At 32.7% G+C, this 24,341-nt stretch overlaps 1 protein-coding gene across 1 annotated transcript; it reads left to right on the forward strand.

Annotated features, from left to right (window-relative positions):
- Nucleotides 1–10,408: 10,408 nt before the first annotated feature.
- Nucleotides 10,409–21,576, forward strand: LOC127711731 (uncharacterized). Its single transcript, XM_052217839.1, has 3 exons — nt 10,409–11,290; nt 15,887–16,040; nt 18,807–21,576. Exons 1-3 carry the CDS (start codon nt 10,418–10,420, stop codon nt 21,260–21,262), a joined length of 3,483 nt encoding a protein of 1,160 aa, XP_052073799.1. The 5' UTR covers nt 10,409–10,417; the 3' UTR covers nt 21,263–21,576.
- The last annotated feature ends 2,765 nt before the right edge of the window (nt 21,577–24,341 follow it).

The following is a 24,341-nucleotide window of genomic DNA, read 5'->3' on the forward strand; positions in this document are numbered from 1 at the left end:
GTGGTGTACCATCTTTTCAGCAAGTTTATTGTTTTCTGTTTGGTATTAAATTAATAAATAGATCCATTTTGTTACATCTGGTGATCCGTTTATTTGGCGATCGCCAATGGCAGTCAGCAGGGTTTAAGAAAATCCGTTGTTCGACCTGCTAGTCAAATGCGTTTTGTTGAAATATACTTTTTCACTTTTTTGGTCTTTTGGAAAATGTTGTTTGTGCTGTATTTAGACCCCTCTACCAAGAAATTTGTTTTGCATGCACTTGTATAAAAATTGCGGTTTTTATCCAACGCAAATTTACAGATCTAACACTGTTGGGCTGTTGTTTAGATGAACTATATATACAGAATGTATTTTCAGCCTTGTATCACCATCGCTGCTGGTGATCCGATGGATAAATAAAGGCAACAGTAGTATACCGCTGTTCGAAATTCATAAATCGATTGAGAAAAAAAAACAAATCCGGGATACAAACTAAAACTGAGGGAAACACATCAAATATAAAATCTGTCGTAGAGTCGTCACTGGTTCAGACGTACTTATATATATATATATACTTTGTTAAATCTTGTGATGCGTTTATTTGGCATTCGCCAATGGCAGTCAGCAGGGTTTAAGAAAATCCGTTGTTCGACCTGTTAGTCAAATGCGTTTTGTTTAAATATACTTTTTTCACTTTTTTGGTCTTTTGGAAAATGGTGTTTGTGCTGTATTTAGACCCCTCTACCAAGAAATTTGTTTTGCATGCACACGTATGAAAATTGCGGTTTTTATCCAACGCAATCATAGATTTGAACGTTGTTTTCAATTTAGACTTATTTATATTTTTTCTTTTGGGCTTGTATTATATTTGCCTTCGGGTTTATATGATCCGTTCATCCTATTTCGACTCTTCAAAATTCAAGAGTCTATCCTAAATTGAGGTAAATTATATGGCCTTCAAATACCGTTTCGATTCCTAACATCACTGAAGAGACATTAATTGTCGAAATCCGGATATGGTGTACAAATTTTTGCACCTCATATGTGCGGTATACCATCTTTTCCGCAAGTTTATTGTTTTCTGTTTGGTATTAAATTAAAAGATTCATTTTGTTACATCTTGTGATCCGTTTATTTGGCAATACCAATGGCAGTCAGCAGGGTTTAAGAACTTCCGTAGTTCGACCTTCAGAAACTTTTCTCTGCAATCAATTATATGGAGTGTGCCTCGTACATACATTGATATACGTCATAGTACCCAACTAGGTATGGTAAGTCAACGTTTTAATATTCAAAAAAAAAATTTGATTAAAAAAAATAAAAAAATATGTTCAAAACTTGCAAATATATATGCAATATTTTTCTATATATAGTAAAAAAAAAATTTTATGTTCAAAACTTCAAATATATATGCAATATTTTTCTATTTATATTCAAAAAATAAAAATTTATGTTCAAAACTTACAAACATATATGCGATAGTTTTCTATTTATATTAAAAAAATAAAAAAATTATGTTCAAAACTTACAAATATATATGCAATATTTTTCTATTTATATTCAAAAAATGAATTTTTATGTTCAAAACTTTTAAATATATATTCAATATTTTTCTATATATATATTCAAAAAATGATTTTTTTAATTGCAATATTTTATATATATAGATGTGATAAAAAAATATATAGATTTAATAATATTGCATTCTGGGTAATATTTGTAATGGAAAGAAGACAACTCGCCCCACTGCCAAATCGCCCCAGACCGAATCGCCCTAACTTTCAACCAACTCGCCCATTCATGTTAACCAACTTGCCCTACTTATGAAAAATAGTTTCATCCGGCTGAATTTAGGCCTGCAAACTTGCCCCACTAATGAAAAGAGTTAAATCCTGCTGAATATAGTCCTGCCAACTCGCCCCACTTGTTAAAAAGAGTAAAATCCCGATGAATTTAGTCCTGCCAACTCGCACCACTTATGAAAAGTAGTTTAATATACACAATCTCCCCAACTGTACTGCTAAAATAACAATAGACAAAAAAACACTTGTAATACTACTAAAAAAAGAAAATTTAATATATGATTCTGATTGAAATTAAATGATGCTTCATTTCGTAAAATAAAATTGTAGATGTATTCATTATTATGTAATTGCTGTATTTATTTGAGAATAACTTATTTTTTGCAAGCTTATTTAAATAATAATGGCAAATCATTGGCGAAGCTTACGTTGAGGCAACCAATGCAGTTGCTTTGGTAAAAAAAAAATGAAAAAAAAATTGTGTGAGAATAATTTCTAGTATATGAGTGTCTGGATGCGGTTTACAGAATACAGTAAATTGCCATGAAATTAATTTAAAGACTGGCTGCGGTTTACAGAATACAAAAAATTGCCAAAAAAAATAATTTAAAGACTAGAGGTTTGAAAAAGGTGCTAAAATATAGATGAAAGTAAATTATGGGCGAAAAGAATTAAAAATAAATGTTTAAAGACCCCCATCCAAACGATCATACATGACCGGTAACGTCTAAAATTGAAACATCGTTGTTTGTTGATATTTTCCCCTACGTGTAGTACTGGAATTACACAGAGTTTCATTGACTTTGATACCAATTGAAATGAAATATACACCATTCAACATGCACAGAAAATTATTATGTTGTTCTCATGTTTTATTCTCTGCTTTTCAATCCGTCCGCCGTTTTGTGAGGATCATCTATTCTTTGATTCGTGGCCCACGAATTAACGAATTAAATGAAGCGTCACAATTTTTTTTTTAATAAACCTGAATCGTTTCGTTTGTTTTTTCTGCATTGAAATTTTAGTACAGATTTCTTCTGGCTATCGAGCAAGGTCTTGTCTCCCTTCTGGTATGACGTTAAAGCTTATGTCACAGTTAGAAACATCCATCGATATTAGAGTATACGACGGCTGGGGAAAATATCGGCTTATTAGATATTTGAGCTGACTTACAGTTACTGCTAGCAAGTCAGTAACTTTGTCAGTGGTTGTCGTATATGATAACTTCACGTGTTTTGTTATTTGGATAGCTTTGAAATGAACGTAGATTAAACAGTATTGGTTTAAATCATACACTTTCTATAGAATCAGGACCATTTTGAACTTGACATATAATATAGTTGCCTGCAATGAACAACAATGACCGAACATCGATTAAACGGGTTGGCCTTAATGCACATCCACAAGGATAAAGACATTGATCTTGTATTGGACAGGTTCGTCGCTAGTGGAAATAGAAGAATTGGTGCTTTGCACTCGTAGAGAATGTTTTTGTAATAAGATTTATAACATATTTCAGTATTTTAATTTCACAAATAAATCAAATGCACACATGCTTTTGGTAGTTCAAAACCACACAAGATTAGTATTCAGTCTCCCACAAACAAAGAGAACAGCAAAATGTAACTTCGGAGCTTGACATATTGTAAGGACTATATCTATTGTTTGAGACCGTATGTCGACCTCTAGAGGACTTTTAATTTTGTTGTATTGTTAGATTGCTGTTTCATTAACGTATACCGCATATCCGCCTCCTTTTATTTGTAAAGAATATAAATCTTGGAGGTGCACTGAAAGGATTTAATTTGAAAAAGTGATAAATGTTTTTGAGAACATTTATGTATTCATCTGAACATTGAAAATAGCGTAGGTACCCGTAATAAACTAATAAATTTATAGTATAACTATAGTATTAATTAATGGGTCTTTTCATATTGGCTCTGTTGTAATGGTCGATGATGCCTGTAATGGCACGAGGCAACGCCGAGGGACATTACAGCTTCCGAGGCCATTATTACTGACCGATGACATATAACAGGGTCAATGTTAAAACACACATTTCATAACACTTTTATTAACCAAACCTTCAATGTGCAATATTTAAACAAACCAAATCGTTTTTTTTTGTGTGGAGAAATTGTATATATATAATCATACCAAATGCAATATTAAAAAGAAACTTTTAAAGTGATGTGATAGAACAACATGTAGATGTAAATATAGTTTTATTGTTGTCCTATTCAAAGCAATGTATGGCATACAAGATAAAAGATTTCATTCTGGATTTTAAAACCCAAAATTAAATGAATTGATACACATCGTGGAATTTATTATGTAATTATTAACTTGACAACTGGGTCAAATGAGATAAGTCATAATTCCCTGGGAACTTTCAATTTCTTGATGTTTCTTTTCCCAGAAATGTATTTGAATTGATAACAACTGAAAATCCGTAATAGCCCTGATTATTCATAATGGCCCAGTTTTTTCATTATGGCCCTGTTTATTCATAATAGCCCTGATTATTCATAATGGCCCTGTTTTTTCATAATGGCCCTGTTTATTCATAATGGCCCTGTATTAATGCCCTGTTAGTCTGTAATGGACAATTTTGCTTTTATTAATAAAGGGGCAGTTTCATACATAATGCACTAAACTGGATAATAAATATGTGTTACTAGGCATATTAACATAATTATGATGAAATAAAATGAACCGGCCGATATTATTTTTGATAGATTTATTTTGTTGAAATTGCAAAACCTCGATAGCTTCTAGGGGGCTGCGCCGCCCAGACTCCCTGCCTCGGTAATAACAGATGTCAAGCTACGCCACTACAAAGAAACCAGTTAATTATATCATGGAAGTATTATATTGACTCAATATAATACTTCCATGATTATATCATAATGCGATATATTATCATAACAATTCAAGTATTCCAATCTAACAGCAATTTGTTTTTATATCAATAAACGGATTGGTAACGTTTGCGAACTGTTGGAAACAGGTGCGTTTAGAACGTCAACATATTCGCAAAGTATATCGATATTGTGACAAAGGTCAATACCATCGTACATCACAGAAACGCTGATACTTACTTCTTTCTGTTTTGTTTTCATCAAAAGAAAGGAAGTAAAAAAAAACAAGATGTCTTTCTAAAGATTCCGTCAGTATTCATATAATACTTAAATGGGGCGAGTTGGTAGGCCTTATTTTTTTCATAAATGGGGCGAGTTGTCAACATGAATGGAGCGAGTTGGTATAAAGTGGGGCGAGTTGGTTGAAAGTTGGGGCGATTTGGTTGAAAGTTGAAGCGATTTGGTTGAAAGTTGAAGCGATTTGGCAGTGGGGCGAGTTGTCTTCTTTCAATTACAAATATTACCCAGAATGCAATATTATTGAATCTATATATTTTTTTTACCACATCTATATATATAAAATATTGCACATACAAATTCATTTTTTTGAATATATATATATAGAAAAATATTGCATATATATTTTGAAAGTTTTGAACATAAATTTTTATTTTTTGAATATAAATAGAAAAATATTGCATATGTTTTTGTAAGTTTTGAACATAAATTTTTATTTTCTTGAATATAAATAGAAAAATATTGCATATATATTTGTAAGTTTTGAACATAAATTTTCAATTTTTGAATATAAATAGAAAAATATCGCATATATGTTTGTAAGTTTTGAACATAAATTTTAATTTTTTGAAAAGAAATAGAAAAATGTTGCATATAATTATATTTGTAAGTTTTGAACATATTTTTTTTAATATATTTAGAAAAATATTGCATACATATTTGCAAGTTTTGAACATAAATTTTTTTTTTCAATCAATATTTTTTTTTTTTTAAATATTGAAATATTTGACGTGCCATAACTAGGTGGTGAAATTACTATCGAATCGATCCACAGCGTTAGCTGTAAATCACCGTTTGTGAGACGGGATTCGCATGCCTAGATACATTTGATTTACCTCTTTCAAATTGCACATCAAAATTCTCAAAAAAGAACTTCCTTCACATATGTACAAACGGCCATCGAAAATAATACTTGCAAACTTATCTGAGATTTAGTCAATATATTTAAGGAAATGCATACGTGTATTTCATTTTTGAAAGGGGGGTCATGCTCAAACGTATATATTAAGAAATAAAAAAGGGTATATCTCAAATGTGTATTGAGCATAAAACAGGTAATAATTTAATTACAGAATTGAAATGAACTTTATTAAAACGGTATATGGGTCATTTTCAAAAGATGTCGAATTTTGAAATTGCAAAATTGATTTAAAGTTACTAATTCAAACAACCCTTGTCATAAGCAAATCAAAACAAACAGTACTTATAGGACAACATATAAAAAGATGCAATCATGATAATGTCATACAAGAATATGGTGCAATATTTTGTCTCTCCTGTTACCATGTTCAAAAGAAATTTCGGATTATTTAGAAGAGGCATAGAAAAAATTTTAAGCTTGTTTTTCGTAGCCAATAAGATGGTTTTCAAGAGTAAAAACTTCTTTATAATATATTCATTCTGTGAAATGATAGATTATTTGTCAATTTTCCATGCTGCACTGAAAAATGCCTCTAAAAATTGGTTTTCAAAGGTTATAAAAATAACCATCAGTAATGCAAGTCTAATATAGCAATTCATAATGTTCAGCATTTTTCTCTCTTTCTAATAAACCCAACATCAAGTAATTCCCTCGTATGTTGGTTTACTTTTGTCTTTATTTTATTGGTAACAGGAACGTACGTTAATGATATATCACCATATTAAGTTCTATCCTGTTACCTTTTTGTCTATCCTGTTACCGATAGCAGTATTACATCTGCAAATGCTAATCTGCGAAATCAGTTACAAAAGTTACATAGTTGGTAACTTAATTATGTATGATGGTGACATTAGTTATTTTATTAAATCTACAGTTTTAAGAACCAGGGGCGTAGCTGCCGTTAGACACTTTATGCACGTGCCTACACATATTTTTTTCACAAATTTATTAATTACAACGTTATCTGATCTTATCTGTAGATGCACGCGAAGTCGTCAAAACTCTTTATCAAATGCCATTTGTACACTAGTCTATCATCATTACTGAATGAAGTATTGGATAGAATTGTATGTACATTATATTCCACCTTATATAGAAACTAAGAACTATAGAACTTTGGTTCATATCATTTCACTTCTATCAACGAATACTTGAATGAACCTCAACATGCTCAAAACCCTGACATTTTATTCTTAGATACCTGATTTCTTATTAGTTGTTGTTGGCTTTCAACTAGCTTTCCGCTTAGTCTTCATTCGACCTACAATAAAACCCTTGCCAAAGTGGGGCGTACGTCCGTTTGGCTGTGTGGGATGTATAAATACGCAGTCACGTCGGGTCAGAATGGGGACGTTAAATCCGATGCCTAGTTTAGAGAGAATGCCACGCTCTCTACACGTTACGAACACTCGCAACAACTTAACTCTTTGAGGGTCCCGTAGGTGGTCGGCTGAAAGGCAAAATTTCTGTCCATATCCAATAAACCCTCATTTTCCAATGGCATTTCCAAATTTCAAGACCTTCATCCTGAACGACCTCTATTACAGGACCTACCTATTGTAAATTTGTTTTCGTTCTGAACATGCATTAACTATATTTGCCACTGCACGTTTAGCATTCAATCAATCAATCAACTCGCTTTCAGTAACTTCAAGTACTCTCAGATCTACGTGTAATGACCATAATTAATCAAATTCCAAAGCAGGAAGGGATTTGACAGTACAGGATATCAGAAAATATGAATTTCTTGAGTTTTGTTAGATAGTATGAACAGAACAGAACTTTTGCATTAGGCATCGACTGTGTGTTTGTATGTGTTTGTGTGGCCGGGGGAGGGTGAAGGTTTAAGAGTCAAAATATAAATGGTCGATGCCTAACCCAAAGGATAGTATTATTATATAGTAGTCTCAGTGTTTACGTGCCAATTTTTTTAACGAAGGATCATCAATATGTACTTTCAATTGACGTACATATCAATCATCCTCAATCAGAAAGGAATATATATGAGCTAACATACTAAACAGGATGTACTGCTTAATTATAGGGCTACGCTGATCTACGCTGGGCAATGCATGTTGTAAATAAAAAAAAATAGATTCTCGATTGTACTGCGTTAATTCATCAGTCGGAAGTTATTGTAAAATTATTTATAATTCTTCGAACTTTTCTTCATAGATATAGGAAGATGTGGTATGAGTCCCAATGAGACAACTCTCCATCCAAGTTACAATTTATAAAAGTAAACCATTATAGGTCAAGGTACGGCCTTCAACCCGGAGCATTGGCTCACACCGAACATGCCGAACAGCAAGCTATAAAGGGCCCCAAAAAATTACTAGTGTAAAACCATTCAAACGGAAAAACCAACGGTCTAATTAATCTATATAAAAACGAGAAACGAGAAACACGTATGAACTACATAAACAGACGACAACTACTGTAATCAGATTCCTGACTTAGGACAAGTGCAAACATTTGCAGCGGGATTAAACGTTTTAATGGTACCAAACCTTCTCCCTTTTCTGAAACAATAGTATAACATCACAACATAGAAAAACACACTATAAAATATCAATTGGAAGGCTTAACTCAATCAAAAAACGTAAATTAACACACAATGAACGAATAAATTTGACCTGTGACACCTGAATGCAAATACACAGTTAATCTTCATGTATATATTATCATCATGATAAAATGTATGAGGCGCCGTTTTACTATTTATTCCTTATTTTCTGATATCAAAAAATGATTTTCTGATATCAAAAATTCAATTTTTTAATATCATAAATTCATTTTTTGATATCAGGATTTATAGTTGAACCAAAATATCTCCTTGATCTCTTACATGTACCATGATTTCTCAAACTAATAACTTCCAGGAAGTGACATGTACAACAGTTACTAGACATGCCCGAAACGCGCGTCTGGCGTATTAAATTATAATCCTGGTACCTTTGATAACTATTTACACCACTGGGTCGATGCCACTGCTGGTGGACGTTTCGTCCCCGAGGGTATCACCAGCCCAGTAGTCAGCACTTCGGTGTTGACATGAATATCAATTATGTGGTCATTTTATAAATTTCCTGTTTACAAAAGTATGAATTTTTCAAAATACTAAGGATTTTCTTATCCCAGGCATAGATTACCTTAGCCGTAATTTGGCACAACTTTTTGAAATTTTGGGTCCTCAATGCTCTTCAACTTTGTACTTGTTTGGCTTAATAACTATTTTGATCTGAGAGTTTCTGATGAGTCTTATGTAGACGAAACGCGCGTCTGGCGTATTAAATTGTGGGCTAGGTCATGTTGATTGTGTTTGATAAATGTTACATATAAGAGATCAAGGATGCATTTTGGTTCAATAATATAGGATATTCAACATGTAGTTTTGTAAGTACAAATTATTCATAGAACTGTTTTAATAAAATAATTAATGTCACCATCATAACAACTATGTGTTTGAAATACTCTAGCTATTATACGTTTGAATTTTGTAACTGTCGTGATTAAATGTATACTGTTTAATAAAGTAAGTTCATTTCTGTAATGGAATTATTACCTTAAAAAAGCTTTATGCTCAATACACATAAGAGATTTATCCTTTTTTTATTTCTTAATACCGGTATATGATGTCATTTAAGGATGACCCCCGCTCCTTTTTTTCAAAAATGAAATGCATGTATGTATTTCCTTTAATCTGATAAGTGTGCAAGTATTTCAATGACAGTGCTAGTATACAGGCAGGAAGTTCTTTTTTAAAATTTTGATGTGTAATTTGAAAGAGATAAATTGAATGGGTCTACACACATGACATTGGTATATGTGTAGTTCCTGCAAGTTTGCCGCAAGTTTGCAGAAAACAATTGCCGCAAGTTTGCAGCAAACGGTTGCGGTAAGGGTTTATTATCCTGAATCTCTTGCAATTTTACTGCAAACATTGGTGTTTCTGCAAACTTGCCCGTTGCCGAAAGATTTTGCGGGAAGTGTGCAGCTAGCTTTTTATTTTTATTTTAGGAGAGAGCTATCTGCTATCCTCCCATATTTTATCTTAACATCCGATCGTTTAGTTTTCCTTCTATCACACAAAATTGGGTTTTCGTGCATAAATAATCCATACAAAATGTGAGAATTTTGCACAAAATTAACTTGGCCAATTAAGAAAATTAAACAAAAAACCAACAATTTGAAAAAAAAAAAACAAAAAAAACAAACAAAAAAAATACATGATATATATCAATTACATTTTGGCAAATCTAGAATAGATTTTAATTTAGACCCCCCTCCCTTCCCCCCCCCCCCCCCCCCCCCCCCCCCTGTCTAACTTAAGTGGAATATTATGTTGTTGATCTCACTGATTGCTGTAATTAATTGTCCATGGTTGTTTATTATCATGAGAATGAAGAGGTTCAGGATGCTAAGCTATTGTGGGGGTAAGGAGAACATTTCGGCGAATCAGATCGCTACTTTCATCTCCCTGCAAGTTAATCAAGTTTATCGGAACTCCTCTGTGTGTTTCAATGTCATAGTAATCCGATGAGAACAACAACAAAATGGCAGCGCCCATTGTAGAATCTTTGTCTATTTTGACCCCATTTGTAGAGAATAGATGTATCATTTGTGGGTTTACGTTCATACAGAAAGAAACAACAAGCGACGGATTGGTAATTACTAATAAATTTACTCATCGAAAATTGAAATTAACTACAGAACGTTTACGCGAGATAGAAAAAGTAGTTGGAAATTTGCAAAAGAAAAAGAAAGACGACAATGGTGTCTGTTTAAAATGTTATAGAGCAGTCGAACGAGTGTTGCGATTAGAAAAGGAAGCAGAAAAGACAAAGGCTTGGTTATTAAAATTAATAGAAAGGGTTGAGCAATCAAGTAAACAAAGTGACATTGAACGCTTGCCGAGGAACACCTCAAACAAAGTAGAAAAAAATAGACCAGGTTCAAATAAGGATTGTAATGATACATGTAACGAGGCTATTCCATTTAATGAACTTACTAACTTAGCCAGGTATGTACCCATTGCTGCAAAACCCTCAACGGTTAACAATTGTGATCAAAATGTATCAAAACAAGCTGATCATACAAAGACTGTTGGTCCCTCACTGGGATTTGAACAAGCTGATAATACAGAGACTGTTAGTCGCTCACTGGGACTTGAACAAGCTGATAATACAGAGACTGTTGGTCGCTCACTGAAACAAGCTGATAATATAGAGACTGTTGGTCGCTCACTGGGACTTGAACAAGCTAATAATATAGAGAGTGTTGGTCGCTCACTGGGACTTGAACACGCTGATAATACAGAGACTGTTGGTTGCTCACTGGAACTTGAACAAGCTGATAATATAGAGACTGTTGGTTGCTCACTGGGACTTAGAAGTGGTACTGATGACAACAAAGAAGGGGAAAGTGAGGTAAAAACATTTGTTGTGTTGAACTTATTCTTACTAGTAACCAAAAGATATAAAATGAAGATGTGGTATGATCGCCAATGAGAGAGGGTAGGAATGCCCTTTACCGTCAGGCGTCAAACAGTCATTTTCAGCTACCATTAGCATCAAATTGGTTAAATTCTTACCGTCATACGTCAAAATATACTTATCGTGATTTGTCAGAGGTCTCAAATAATTATCGTTACGGTTATTTTGGGAAAAAAATTAATGTGATTCGTCAAAATCAGTCAATTTTTTTAATCATCTAAAAGAAAGTGTACATTTTATCGTCAAATTACACCCAAAACATGAAAAATTACTGTTAACGTCATATGGTAAGAACTTTTACCATTTTTCGTCATGAAGTTACCTCCATTACAACCCTCATGAGACTACTCTCCACAAGAGACCAAATTGACACAGAAATTAACAACTATAGCATGTATAGTATAGGTCACCATATGAACTTCAACAATGAGCAAAGCCCATACAGCATAGTCAGCTTCAAAAGGCCCAAAATTGACAAATGTAAAACTAACGGTCTAAATTAATAGTGACCAAGTAAGAGTTGTCTTTCTTTAATAATCACCTATTTAAGTAGTAATAATTAATCACTAGACTAAGTGATTTAATTTTATTGTAGCTTTAAATATAGAATACTAATGATCCAGGGACTAATTATGTTGCTAAAATTATCAGAACCAACATCTGTGTTGATAGGATGAACGGGTCATGTCAGGTGATGACCATGTACTAAATCTAGGATAATGACATAAAAATCACTTGTTTAAGTAAATGTATCAAACTCAATTTCCTTAAAAAAATCACTTTTTTCAGTATCATTATTTTTATTACCCCCACTAATTTCAACACCCCCCGAACAGTGAAATTTTATCGTGAACAGTAGAATTTTATTACATAATCTATATTAAGATGAAACCTTGAATTTTATAGGAAAAATACTCCCACTGCTGGGAAAATCTGTTAAGAAAGTATCAGTTCATTATGTAAAGCCATTTTTATAGCATTTTTTTTCAACTAAAATAGAATTTGCAGCTAAATGATTGCACCAAAGGCATAAACTTGAAGTTGCTGCTTAAAAGAAGCAAAAAGTTCATTTTTTTCAATTTTACTAATGAAAAGATATTATCTAAACTTATGTGTTTAAAATTTTGGTAAAACTACAAAATCACAATTTGTGACAAAACTACAAAATCACAATTTGTGACAAAACTTTGAATTTGCTACTTACATGTACATGACTTAAATAAGTGATTTAAAAATCACTTATTTCAATAAGTCCCCTGACTGATCATAAATATTTTAATTCTTAGTGGGCTCTAGGGAACTCTTGAAACTTTGAGCAGAAACTAAATGCATAGCATTGATAACTAATTTTTGAATTAAATTAATACATTATTCATTCACCATGGTAAATCAATGAGACAAGGCTTTTAAGGGATAAACTTAGCTGTAATAACAAGGCTTAGTTATTATACATGTAGGCATGTAACTTATTATATGAGACACATAGGAATTACTGGGAAGCTTGTGCAGAACCTCATTACATGCTCTGATCATTATTTCTTACAATAAATTAAAATACATTGTAATTAAGCATGATGTTTGTCTGAGCAAATGCCTTGGAGTGATGTAGAGAAGCTGTAATACATTTTTGTAACACCCTTTAGTTATTATGGGCATATTTTTCTGTAATAACATAGGTGTTCTATGCATGATTGGCAAACTATGAACTGTTATATCTTTCTATAGTTAAGTATACATAAAGACAATAGTAATATCAATAGAACTTGAATAAATTTTAACAAAACTAATGATGTATATTGTCCCTTTGAACTATGTAACATAGATATGTTATCACAGTTCTTTGATTTTTTAGTCCACAATAACAAATGTATATGTTATTTTTCTCTAATAAGTAATAACCCTATAGAGATATATCCTTGACTGATATAATCAACTATAAATGGTTGATTAAGACCCTTAAAGGGCCTTTCCCATACAGTATCTGACGTATATCATCATTATATTAACATAAATATTATTATATCATAATATCTAACTATTGTTATATTTTAAAGACACTATGAAATAGGAAGACTGTCTTATTAAAATAACATTTTTTCCTTGATGATAATTTATATGTACATTTCATCAAAAGAAAAGACAAGTTGTAGGTATTCCTATGGGCACCAATTGTGCCCTTTGATAGCAGACTTGTTCTTGTACTGTTATGAATTACTATTTATGACTGAACTCAGTAAAGACGCGTCTAAATTGCATTTAATTGATATATATTCAACATATCAACATGGTCTACAGTTATCTTGATGATATTTTTTGTTAAATAATCAAGACTCAAGTAATTTTGCAAAGGAAATTACTTTTAATCAATCAAATATAACTTTAATAACCGTCCTCTCCTAGATTTATAAATTTCAGTTTTACACAGGAAACTCTTTAATACAACAACAGTTAATTTTCTTTTTTTTGGCGGTGATGTTCCTTAGACATGTTAGACATGTTAAACACCATCTTATGGTGCTTTGATATGCACATTTTGTATATCACAACTCGTTCGCTTAAATGTTCTGACATGTTGGTTGTACGTGTAGATACAAAGATTTGGTTTGGAAGTTTGGTTGTACATGTAGAAATTAATTTTAAACGAGATAGCACATCCTAGTTTTTACAGAGAGCCCAGAAATTTAGATAGAATCCGGGTATTATCAATTCTTTAAATAAATTTATTTTAAAAGGTTGCCAATTCAACACTGTGAAGTAAATTTGTATACGACCTGCAACTTTAGTATAAGTAAATAGTATTTTCTATGAAATTTAAACACAAGGTTGATAACCACAAAAGGAAGGTTGGGATTGATTTTGGGGGTTATGGTCCTAACAGTTTAGGAATTAGGGGCCAAAAAGAGGCCCAAAAAGGCATTTTTCTAGTTTCCAGACAATAACTTGTGTTTAAGTGTATGGATCTCTCTGAAATTATACCACAAGTTTCCATACCACAAAGGGATGTTTAGGATTGGCTTTGGGGGGTTATGGCTTAAACCGTTTAGTAATTAGGGGCAAAAAAGGGGGAAAAACAAGGGTTTCCTGGTCAATGGACAATTTTAAATCAGTGTTATGGAGGTAATCCAAAAACAAAATTGTAAATGTTTTCTCATTTCAAATTTCAGAAATTAAACAAAATTTCTTCACATATTTTTTTTTTTGCAAAAAAAAAGGGGGGGGGGGGGGGGGGGGGGTTCAATAAGCAACAGCATAGTGTATTGCAGGAAAGCAAAAAAAAAAAGGGGTTAATTTAATTTTTTTTTAAGGGGGGAGGGGGGGGGGGGGGTCAATTCGCACAGGCACAGTGTTATTGCACAAAAGCAAAAAATTTAATATAAATTCAAATCATATAACCAATTCTAAGTTCTTTGACTACAGTTATTCTGTATCAGAAACCTATTATGTGTCAAATATTTAATTACAATCCAAATTCAGACCTGTATCAAGCGCGAATATTGTGTCCATTTTTGCCCCAACTGTTCAGGCCAGGGTTGGACCTCTGTGGTCATATCCAGCTGCGCCCGGCGAAGCAATTTATTGAATATTGTGTTTATTGGTATAGATATTAATTTTGTTATCAGTAAGTTAAAATCTAACTAAATATTATTTTTATATACATGTACATATGCATATCTACTAAAATCATGCCTTTAACAATTTTTCTCAGGTAAGCTCATAATTTTTTATTAAAATTCAATGTTTCATCTCATTAATTCAATAGAGAAACTTATTGATCTTAAGTATTTGTGCAAGGCCTTCAAAAATTGCACCTTGGGGGCTTGTAAATGAGCAGTGTTCTGAACATGCTGAAGATAACAGACAAATGAGATTTTCATTGTCCGTGAATTCACACTTAATGATAAGTAAAGACATCTGCAAAGGAAAGACAATTAAAAATTCTATTAGAGCAAAGAAGTCCTAAGAATTCAAGAAAAGAAGATTGGATGACTTTTTTACTTGTATAAGTAAAAAAAATCTGAATGTCTAAGGGACATAACTAGGCCAAAAAATTATTTACCTATCATTTGCCTATACAAATACACTTGTATAAGTATCCTACAAATTTACTTATATACTTATATTAATATTTACTTCTTCAGGGAAATAAAAATTACTTGTATAAGTAGTACCCCTGACTGTCTGTTCAAGCAGAGGATATACAAATATATTCTGAATCCAGATTTCCCCCATACCTTACAGAGTTAAATTTTGAACAAAATCATTTGATTGAAAGTGTTGAAAAACTTAACAAAATTGTGAGCCAAAATCTTTTTCTGACTCAGACAAAAAACCATAACCCCCCTTGAAGTTAAATGGTTGCTCCATCACTGAAGTACAAATGTACTTGCATATATATTTACAGTTATATATGTATATGTACACTGAAAGAGAACATATTATTTGTGTCAGCAACTTTTGATATTATAGAACCTCTTTCCATTAACCCAAGAATCATTAAATGTAATTGTTGTTTTTTTAATTTTATTTCAGACCTTTGTACCTAAAAGCAGAAAAAGAAAAAGAGAAGTGGACAGCAGCACAAATAATACATGTACCAACAGAAATATAGATAAAAAAGTCAAATCTGTACCTGCAAAGAATTTAACCAATCAAGGTTCAAATCAAGTTGTTACATGTTCTCAAGGTATAACTTGTATTCTTAAAAAGAAATTTGGGGGGGGGAATTACAATCCTTGCGTGGCTGACTTGATAGTTATCAATTTTCAGGACTTTTATCACAAGATACACAAAAATATAATGCATTAGGCAGGGGCAAAATTCCAATTTGAACATTGAATTGTGACCTAAATATACTACTGCAAAAGTTTGTAATTGTAACTCGGATTACTCCTGAAACCACACAACTGAATTTCATGAAATTTTGTATATATATAATTTAAGGACCAACTATTTGTAGATGTGCATATCGACATGAAATTATGAGTCATGATTCTATTAGTTTCACGGTGTGCATTTGTCCTAATACAGGAATTTATCAGGTCAATAAAATTCAAATCGGGTGAGGCAAACCCGATATGAATTTTATTGACCCAATTAATTTCGTATTAGGACAATTGTACTCTGTGTAACAAATTTATCCTGATTTTGTTATCACACCACATATTTATTGTTTTTTAAAAATAGTATTAAAATAGTATTAAACATATTAATTATCAACCAAATATATTTAGATATTTAATCTAAAACTGGATGGAAAAAAAATGGAAAATATTTGGCCTTTTTTTTTATTAAGTTAATGGTATAAGGGAGATAATTGGAATTGACTTAATAAAAAATTGCACTGAAATTTATTAGGAAATGATCAGCCTATCAAATTACAAGAAATTACTATAAATCAGGATAAAATATATTTACTACAAAAAACAATGTAAGAATTATGCACCTTTGTTGTGTGTCATAGTAGCCTGCTCGCCTCATTGTTGGAGGCCATAGGTTCCATTCCCAGCTTAGTTATATGGAAGACTTTAAAATTAATATTTGCTGCTTCACAATGTTCACTACATATAGAAGTAATTAAGAGCTGGATGTGACTATATATACTGAATTAGCACTGCTATTCCTGCTTCCCTTTGTCTAAAAATAAGAAATCTACAACAGCATAGATTGACTTTGGTATAAATGAATTGAGATCAAACATATCTTGAATATGATAGCCAAGCCCAAACCATATGAACCAGTGTAATTGGTTTTGTGATCATGTTTATTTCGGGATTAACAAATCTAAATATAGCTTAGGTTTTTAGACTATTTTCAAACTGTTTACAAAAACAAATAATCATGATCTTTGTCGAGCCTGCGACTTTAGTTGCAGAAAGCTCGACATAGGGATAGTGATCTGGCGGCAGCGGCAGCGTTAACTAACTTCTTAAAAGCTTTATATTTTAGAAGGTGGAATACATGGATGCTTCATACTTTGTGTATATAGATGCCTTATGTTACGAAGTTTCCGTCTGTCACATGTCCATTGTCCTTGACCTCATTTTCATGGTTCAGTGACACTTGAAAAAAAAGTTAAGATTTTTTGTAATGTTAATTTCTCTCTTATTATAAGTAATAGGATAACTATATTTAGTATGTGCGTACTTAGCAAGGTCCTCATGCCCGTCAGACAGTTTTCATTTGACCTAGACCTCATTTCATGGATCAGTGAACAAGGTTAAGTTTTGGTGGTCAAGTCCATATCTCAGATACTATAAGCAATAGATCTAGTATATTTGGTGTATGGAAGGATTGTAAGGTGTACATGTCCAACTGGCAGGTGTCATCTGACCTTGACCTCATTTTCATGGTTCAGTGGTAACATAGTTAAGTTTTTGTGTTTTGGTCTGTTTTTCATATACTGTATGCAACAGGTCTACTATATTTGGTGTATTGAATGATTGTAAGGTGTACATGTCCAATTGGCGGGTGTCATCTGACCTTGACCTCATTTTCATGGTTCAGTGGTCAAAGTAAAGTTTTTGAGTTTTGTTCTTTTTTTCTAATACTCTATGCAATAGGCCAACTATATTTGGTGTATGGAAATATTAATATTGGTCAGTTTTTCTTAAGCTATAAGCAATAGGTCAACTATATTTGTTGTAAGGAAGGATTGTAAGCTGTACATGTCTGTCTGCCATGGTTCATCTGACCTTGACCCCATCTTCATGGTTCAATGGTCAATGTTTAGTTTTCTTGGTTAAGTCTGTTTCTAATTAGAAACTATAAGCAATAGATCAACAATATTTAGTGTATTGAATGATTGTTAGGTGTACATGTATTTCTTGTTTTGTTTATATGACGTTGACCTCATTTTCTTGGATCATGTTAAGTTTATGTGATAATTGTAGTAAAGATTTATATTTAGGACTGTCAACATAATATCAATGGTTAGTGAAGAAGACAAGACATTTCAGCGTGTGCACTCTTGTTTATAAAACATGTGTCTGTGTTGGGTGACATGTATTCATATGGACTGTTACATGGTGGTCAACATTATCTAATTCTGCATATACATTTAATATGCCATTCGAATTAAAATAATCCTCCATCCATTTATCCAAGTTTTAATGAAAAGAAAAATGAAATAGAGGCAAAAAATACAATTTAAGGAAAATTCAAACTCATAATTAGTTGAAAACAAACTGATATAAATCTTTGGCAAAAAGATAATCAAAATACAAACAACAGTATACAAAACAATACATAGTAAATTAAAATATGAGCAACAGGAACCCTACCACAAACAAGGGAGATATCATATGCGTTGGAAGGGTTTAACAGATCCTTTGTCCCACATGAAGCATCTGTCATGTTGCTAATATAAGAAAAAAAACCGTGAAATGTTACATTCATAAAGTTTTTTGTCATATATACATGTACATTGTTTATCATTTGAATTATTTTCCAGACACAGTTGATGATGATGATAGTTACCCTACTATGTACCTAGTAAAGACTGGACTGCCCAAAGATGTTCATGCTGATGAAGTAAAGAAAACTAATAATGAACTTTATAGAAATACTATTGACCACAACTATTCCAAAAAACACTTACTATTACCCTGGGTTCAAGGAAAGCAGTTCATTTGTCCATATTGTTGTACTGATAAAACAGGAAGATCGTTTGATACAGAATCTGAGCTCAATTTGCACAAAAACACTCATACTCGTACAATGCCACAAATTTGTCAATCTTGCTGGAAATGCTTTGGAACAAGGGAAGAATTGTTTAAACATAATTTTATGGAACATAATGATTTATATCGAAAGCAAATAGAAGCACAAAAAAATAAATATTATCGCAAAATCATTCCTGTTCAGGATGAAATTTGTTTACAAACAATTATTCCTTTGAATAAGTTCAAAGAATCACAAACACAGAATGAAATTCAGGAATATTCTGGTAATCATGAAACAATAGAAACTCATATTAATGAAGAACTTGGATCTTCCACAATTAATCCTTCAAATCAAGATTCAGTACATCTCAATGAAAGATCACCAACACACCTAGAGGCAGTGGATCCTTATGTTGATAATGATTCTATAGAAAATCATATAAAGGTAGAACCTGGATCACCAACAACTTATAATTTGACCAAAGATGCAGTACACATAAATGAAGGACAACTAAGACCCATACAGGGTTTTTCTTATAAATATAATACAATAGAACCTCAAGTTGAGGAAAAATCTGGATTACTATCAATTCATCCTTTGAACCAAGATGCAGTACACAATCATGAAGGATTTGAAACAGATAAACTTTCATTTGATCATAAGTCGATAGAACCTCAATTACCCACATCTCCACATTTGCATGAAAATGGAGAACATAATAATGACGGTTTAAAAAATCACTTAGACATGTTAGAAATGCAAAAACTTTCTTGTAATTATAATTCAATGGAATATTGTATTAATAAAGAACCTGAATCATACATAAATTATCCTTTGAAATTAGTTGCAGTTCATACCAATGATAAATTACAAACAGAATTAGAAACAGAGGTATTGAATTGTCATTATGATAGGATAGAAACTCAAATTAAGGAAGAACCTGGAGTACGAACAGTTTATCTTTTAAAAAAAGATGCAGTACACGATAACAAAGGACTAGAAACACAAGTAGAAACACGGAAAAAATCTGAATTAAATACAGTTTATCCTGTGGAATTAGTTGCAGTACATGGATCACGAGCCATTCATTCTTTAAAGCAAGATGCAGTACACAATAATGAAGGACTGGAAACACAAGTAGAAACACAGAAAAAATCTGAATTAAATACAGTTTATCCTGTGGAATTAGTTGCAGTACATACCAATGGTGGATTACGAACTGTTCATCCTGTAAAACAAGATGCAGTACACATGGATGAGGGATTTCAAACACAACTAGAAACACAGAAAGTCTCCTCAGATCATGATACAATTGAAGTTCACATTAAGGAAGAACCTGCTTGGCCTGATGTTCATGTCATGAACCAAAATGAAGTACATATCAATGAAGGATTACAAAAACATCAAGAAACACAAAACCCTTCTTGTGTTTCTAATACAAAAGAATCTGTTACTATGGAAGATACTGGATTATTCACAATGCATCCTTTGGAACAAGATGCAGAAGCTATTCCAGAAGCATCACGAATACAAGCTCAAGTTAGTGCAACCATTTTTGAACAGTTGCAAAAGGAACCATTGATTTCACACATGGACTGTTTATCACAAACAGAAGGCAGTAACCATGGTAACCTACACATCTGTTCAGTATGTAACAGAGAGTTCAGTTGTTTAAAAGACCTGCAGTGGCATCTTTGCAAAAAGACCTATCCATGTGAAATATGCAACGCAGAATTTATAGCCGATTTTCTTTTGCAAAAACACATGGAAAAACATAGCAATCAAACATTTTTTTTGTGTGGTATATGTAAAGCTCCTTTTGATTCTAAAGTTGAAAGAGGAAAGCATACAAATGTGATGCACAGAAAAAAATTTCAATGCATAAAGTGTTCGAAAGATTTTCCCAACAAATACAGTCGAAAGAGACATAATTTGATTCATACAGGTCAAATATTTTTTTGTAAGCTTTGCGATTATAGTTTTGCTACAAAACATTCTTTAGAGAGACATATTAATGCTGCAAAGCATTCGGCGCTTGCAAAAAAAACTTTTGTGTGTGAAATATGTCACGAGTCTTTTTTGCGCAAGACTAACCTTGTTAAACATATTGCAATTCATAAAAAGACAAAGTCATTCACTTGTTTAACATGTTCTAAAACATATGATTGTAAATATGATTTGTCGGAACATTACAAATTATGCAAGAAAGATGCATTTCAAGAATCAAGTAAATGTTGCATTTGATAAAACCTATGACATTGGTGATTAATACTATGAAAGGATAGCGTAGTAAAATAAAATATTTCATATTTTGATTAAATATTTTAATTTGTATTACAATGTATAAGTTATAGTGAACCATTTTCAGGTTTTTAAGGTGATTCTCAAAGATTTTATATCCTTACCTAAGAGTTATTCAAGAAATAGCAATTTGTGTTAATTAAACTACAAATACCATTTATCCTGACTTTTTCAGTTGCAATCAATCATGTGAATAAAACTGTTCGATCATGATCATTGGGAATTAAAAAGGTGCATGTGGAGCATGCAACAATTAGTGGATGAGTTTTGAAAATAAGAATCAGGTTTTTGTCCCCCCCCCCCCCCCCCCCACCCCCCCAAAAAAAAAATAAAATATAAAGACAGAAAGAAATCCACCTATCTGATAAAAGGTTCCTTGCAAGGTCTTCCTGTCTCTACCTGACATCTACCTCACTTCATGGGTCAGTGATCAAGGTGAAAGTTACATGATTTAGTCTATGTCAGATACTGTAAGCAGTAGGTCAGCTCATATAATACTTTTGTCTTTGGAATGATTGTAAGGTGAACATACATGTATAATCATTAAAAGATGTGGTATGATTGCCAATGAGACTATTCTCCACAAAAGACATAATGACACTGAAAATAACAAATACAGGTTAATGTACGGCCTTCAACAACGAGTAAAACGTTAACTCATACCGTATAGTCAGCTATAAAAGGCCATGAAATGACAAATGTAAATCAATTCAAACAAGAGAACTAACTGACTGATTTACAATGTATATACAAAATAATGAACAAAAAACAAGTATGATATATGGAAACAAATGACAACCACTGAAGTACAGGCTCCTGATTTGGGATGTTTTATTGGCAGATATCATCTGTCCATGCTGACCCTGACCTCATTTTCATGGTTCAGCAGTCAATGATAAAATTCAGTGGTTAGGTCCTCTTCCAAGATTCTATAATCTATAGGGCAACTATGTTTGGTGTATGAAATGATTGTAAGGTGTACATGTAAGTCTGTTTCATATGCCCTTGACCTCATTTTCATGGTTAAATGGTCAATGTAAAGATTTTGTGTTTTCATCTGTTTCTCGGGTAATATTAGCAATAGCCCACTTTTTACGTCCCTTTGGTTTATTTATGGCGTTTCCAGAGAGGAAAGGGCAGTATATTGCACGTATAAAAAAGGAATCTGCAGAAAATTAATGGAGAAAATTAAATTATTCATGCCAAAATACTTCCATCCGGGCCTGCCTCCATGTCTGATGATGAGTCCACTCTTCATTGGTTTATTCTTACATGTCTATCTTAGGATTAACTTTGTGAAGTGTAGTTATGATTATGTCGTATTGATTTTTGTATGATTTCGGCTGTCTGAACAATCCTCCACTGGCCACAGTCCAAATAAAGCGGATTTAGCAGTTATGGGTCACACTCACAGGCACTTGTCTCAGGTTTTCCTATATTAATACCTATTGAGGTATATAGGAAAAAACAATTCTCAGACAGGTAGGTGCCTGTGGTCCCATTACGGGCTTGAATAATGAGTAAAACCTATATCTTATAGCAAGAATTGTATAATCTATACAGTAAAAATATACAAATCCTTGCTTATAATCCGCTACAAAAGTCCCCGACACTGAATTACAGGGCTGTGACTTCAGTCTTGGGTTATGCACATATAAAATGCGGCGGGGTCAAACATGTTTGTGATAACTCAAACATCCCCTAAGGGAACTACCTTTTGATTTTTAGGGGGGGGGAGGGGTTGCTAGGATGAGATTAAAAAAAACTCTTCACATGAGACAACATAGCACAGAAATTAACAACTATATTATATAATAGGTCACCATACGGCATTCATCAATGCTCGAGTAAAGCCCATACCTCATAGTAGGTTATAAAAGGCCCCGAAATGGCATCTGTAAAACAATTCAAACGAGGAAACCAACGGCCTAATTTATGTACTACAAAATAATGAACAAAAACAAATATGTAACACAGCAACAAACGATCGACAACCACTGAATTACAGGCTCCTGACTTGGGACAGGCACATACATACAGAATGTGGCATGGTTAAACATTATAGCAGCGACCAACCCTCCCCTAACCTGGGTCAGTGGTGTAATAGTACACCATAAGAACTAACTATAAAAATCAGTTGAAAAAGACTTTCAGTGTATGTTCACTGGTGTTAATATGTCTTTTGATTGAGTTAAGCCATTTCAATTGATATTTTATAGTGTGTCTTTCTATGTTGTGATGTTACAGTATTGTTTCAGATAAGGGTGAAGGTTTGGTACCATTAAAACGTTTAAACCCGCTCCAATTGTTTGCACCTGTCCTAAGTCAGGAATCTGATGTTCAGTAGTTGTCGTTTGTTGATGTGGTTCATAAGTGTTTCTCGTTTCTCGTTTTTTATATAGATTAGACCATTGGTTTTCCCGTTTGAATGGTTTTACACTAGTAATTTTTGGGGCCCTCTATAGCTTGCTGTTCGGTGTGAGCCAAGGCTCCGTGTTGAAGACCGTACTTTGACCTATAATGGTTTATTTTTATAAATTTTGACTTGGATGGAGAGTTGTCTCATTGGCACTCATACCACATCTTCTTATATCTATTAACTCATCAGATGGATACAAACAGAAATACATCTAACAAAAACATAGAGTGCACGTGGCCGGGTACTTGTACATCCCAACAACAAAAAGAAAAAAAAACAGATCTGAGAGTACTCGCAGTTACTGACAGCTTGTTCAAGGCCAAAAACAACTAATAAACAAATCATGCATCAAACAGTACACATCCAACATCCAATATATTTAGTGTAAAGACGTCATGAATAGGTCAGAGAAAAACATGACCTTGTGAAATGTCAAGATACAGGTATCGACAGATTGCAGTATATTTTGAAAATTCTTGATTATTTAACGAAACAATATCATTAAGATAACAGTAAGTGTTTCTGGCTTTATTAATTAAATTCAATTTAGACGGGTCTTCACTGAGTCTGGTCATAAACTGTGATTCATAACAGTACAAGAAC

This window comes from Mytilus californianus, unplaced genomic scaffold (assembly GCF_021869535.1).
Source record: "Mytilus californianus isolate M0D057914Y unplaced genomic scaffold, xbMytCali1.0.p SCAF_8, whole genome shotgun sequence".
Lineage (NCBI taxonomy): Eukaryota > Metazoa > Mollusca > Bivalvia > Mytilida > Mytilidae > Mytilus > Mytilus californianus.

What these genes read in the sequence shown, in the direction of transcription:
- LOC127711731 (XM_052217839.1), top strand. Translation starts at nt 10,418, where the DNA reads ATGGCAGCGCCCATTGTAGAATCTTTGTCTATTTTGACCCCATTTGTA. An exon ending in ACAAAGAAGGGGAAAGTGAG is followed by an intron (nt 11,291 to 15,886) that starts GTAAAAACATTT and finishes ATTTTATTTCAG; the next exon opens with ACCTTTGTACCTAAAAGCAG. An exon ending in AGTTGTTACATGTTCTCAAG is followed by an intron (nt 16,041 to 18,806) that starts GTATAACTTGTA and finishes ATTATTTTCCAG; the next exon opens with ACACAGTTGATGATGATGAT.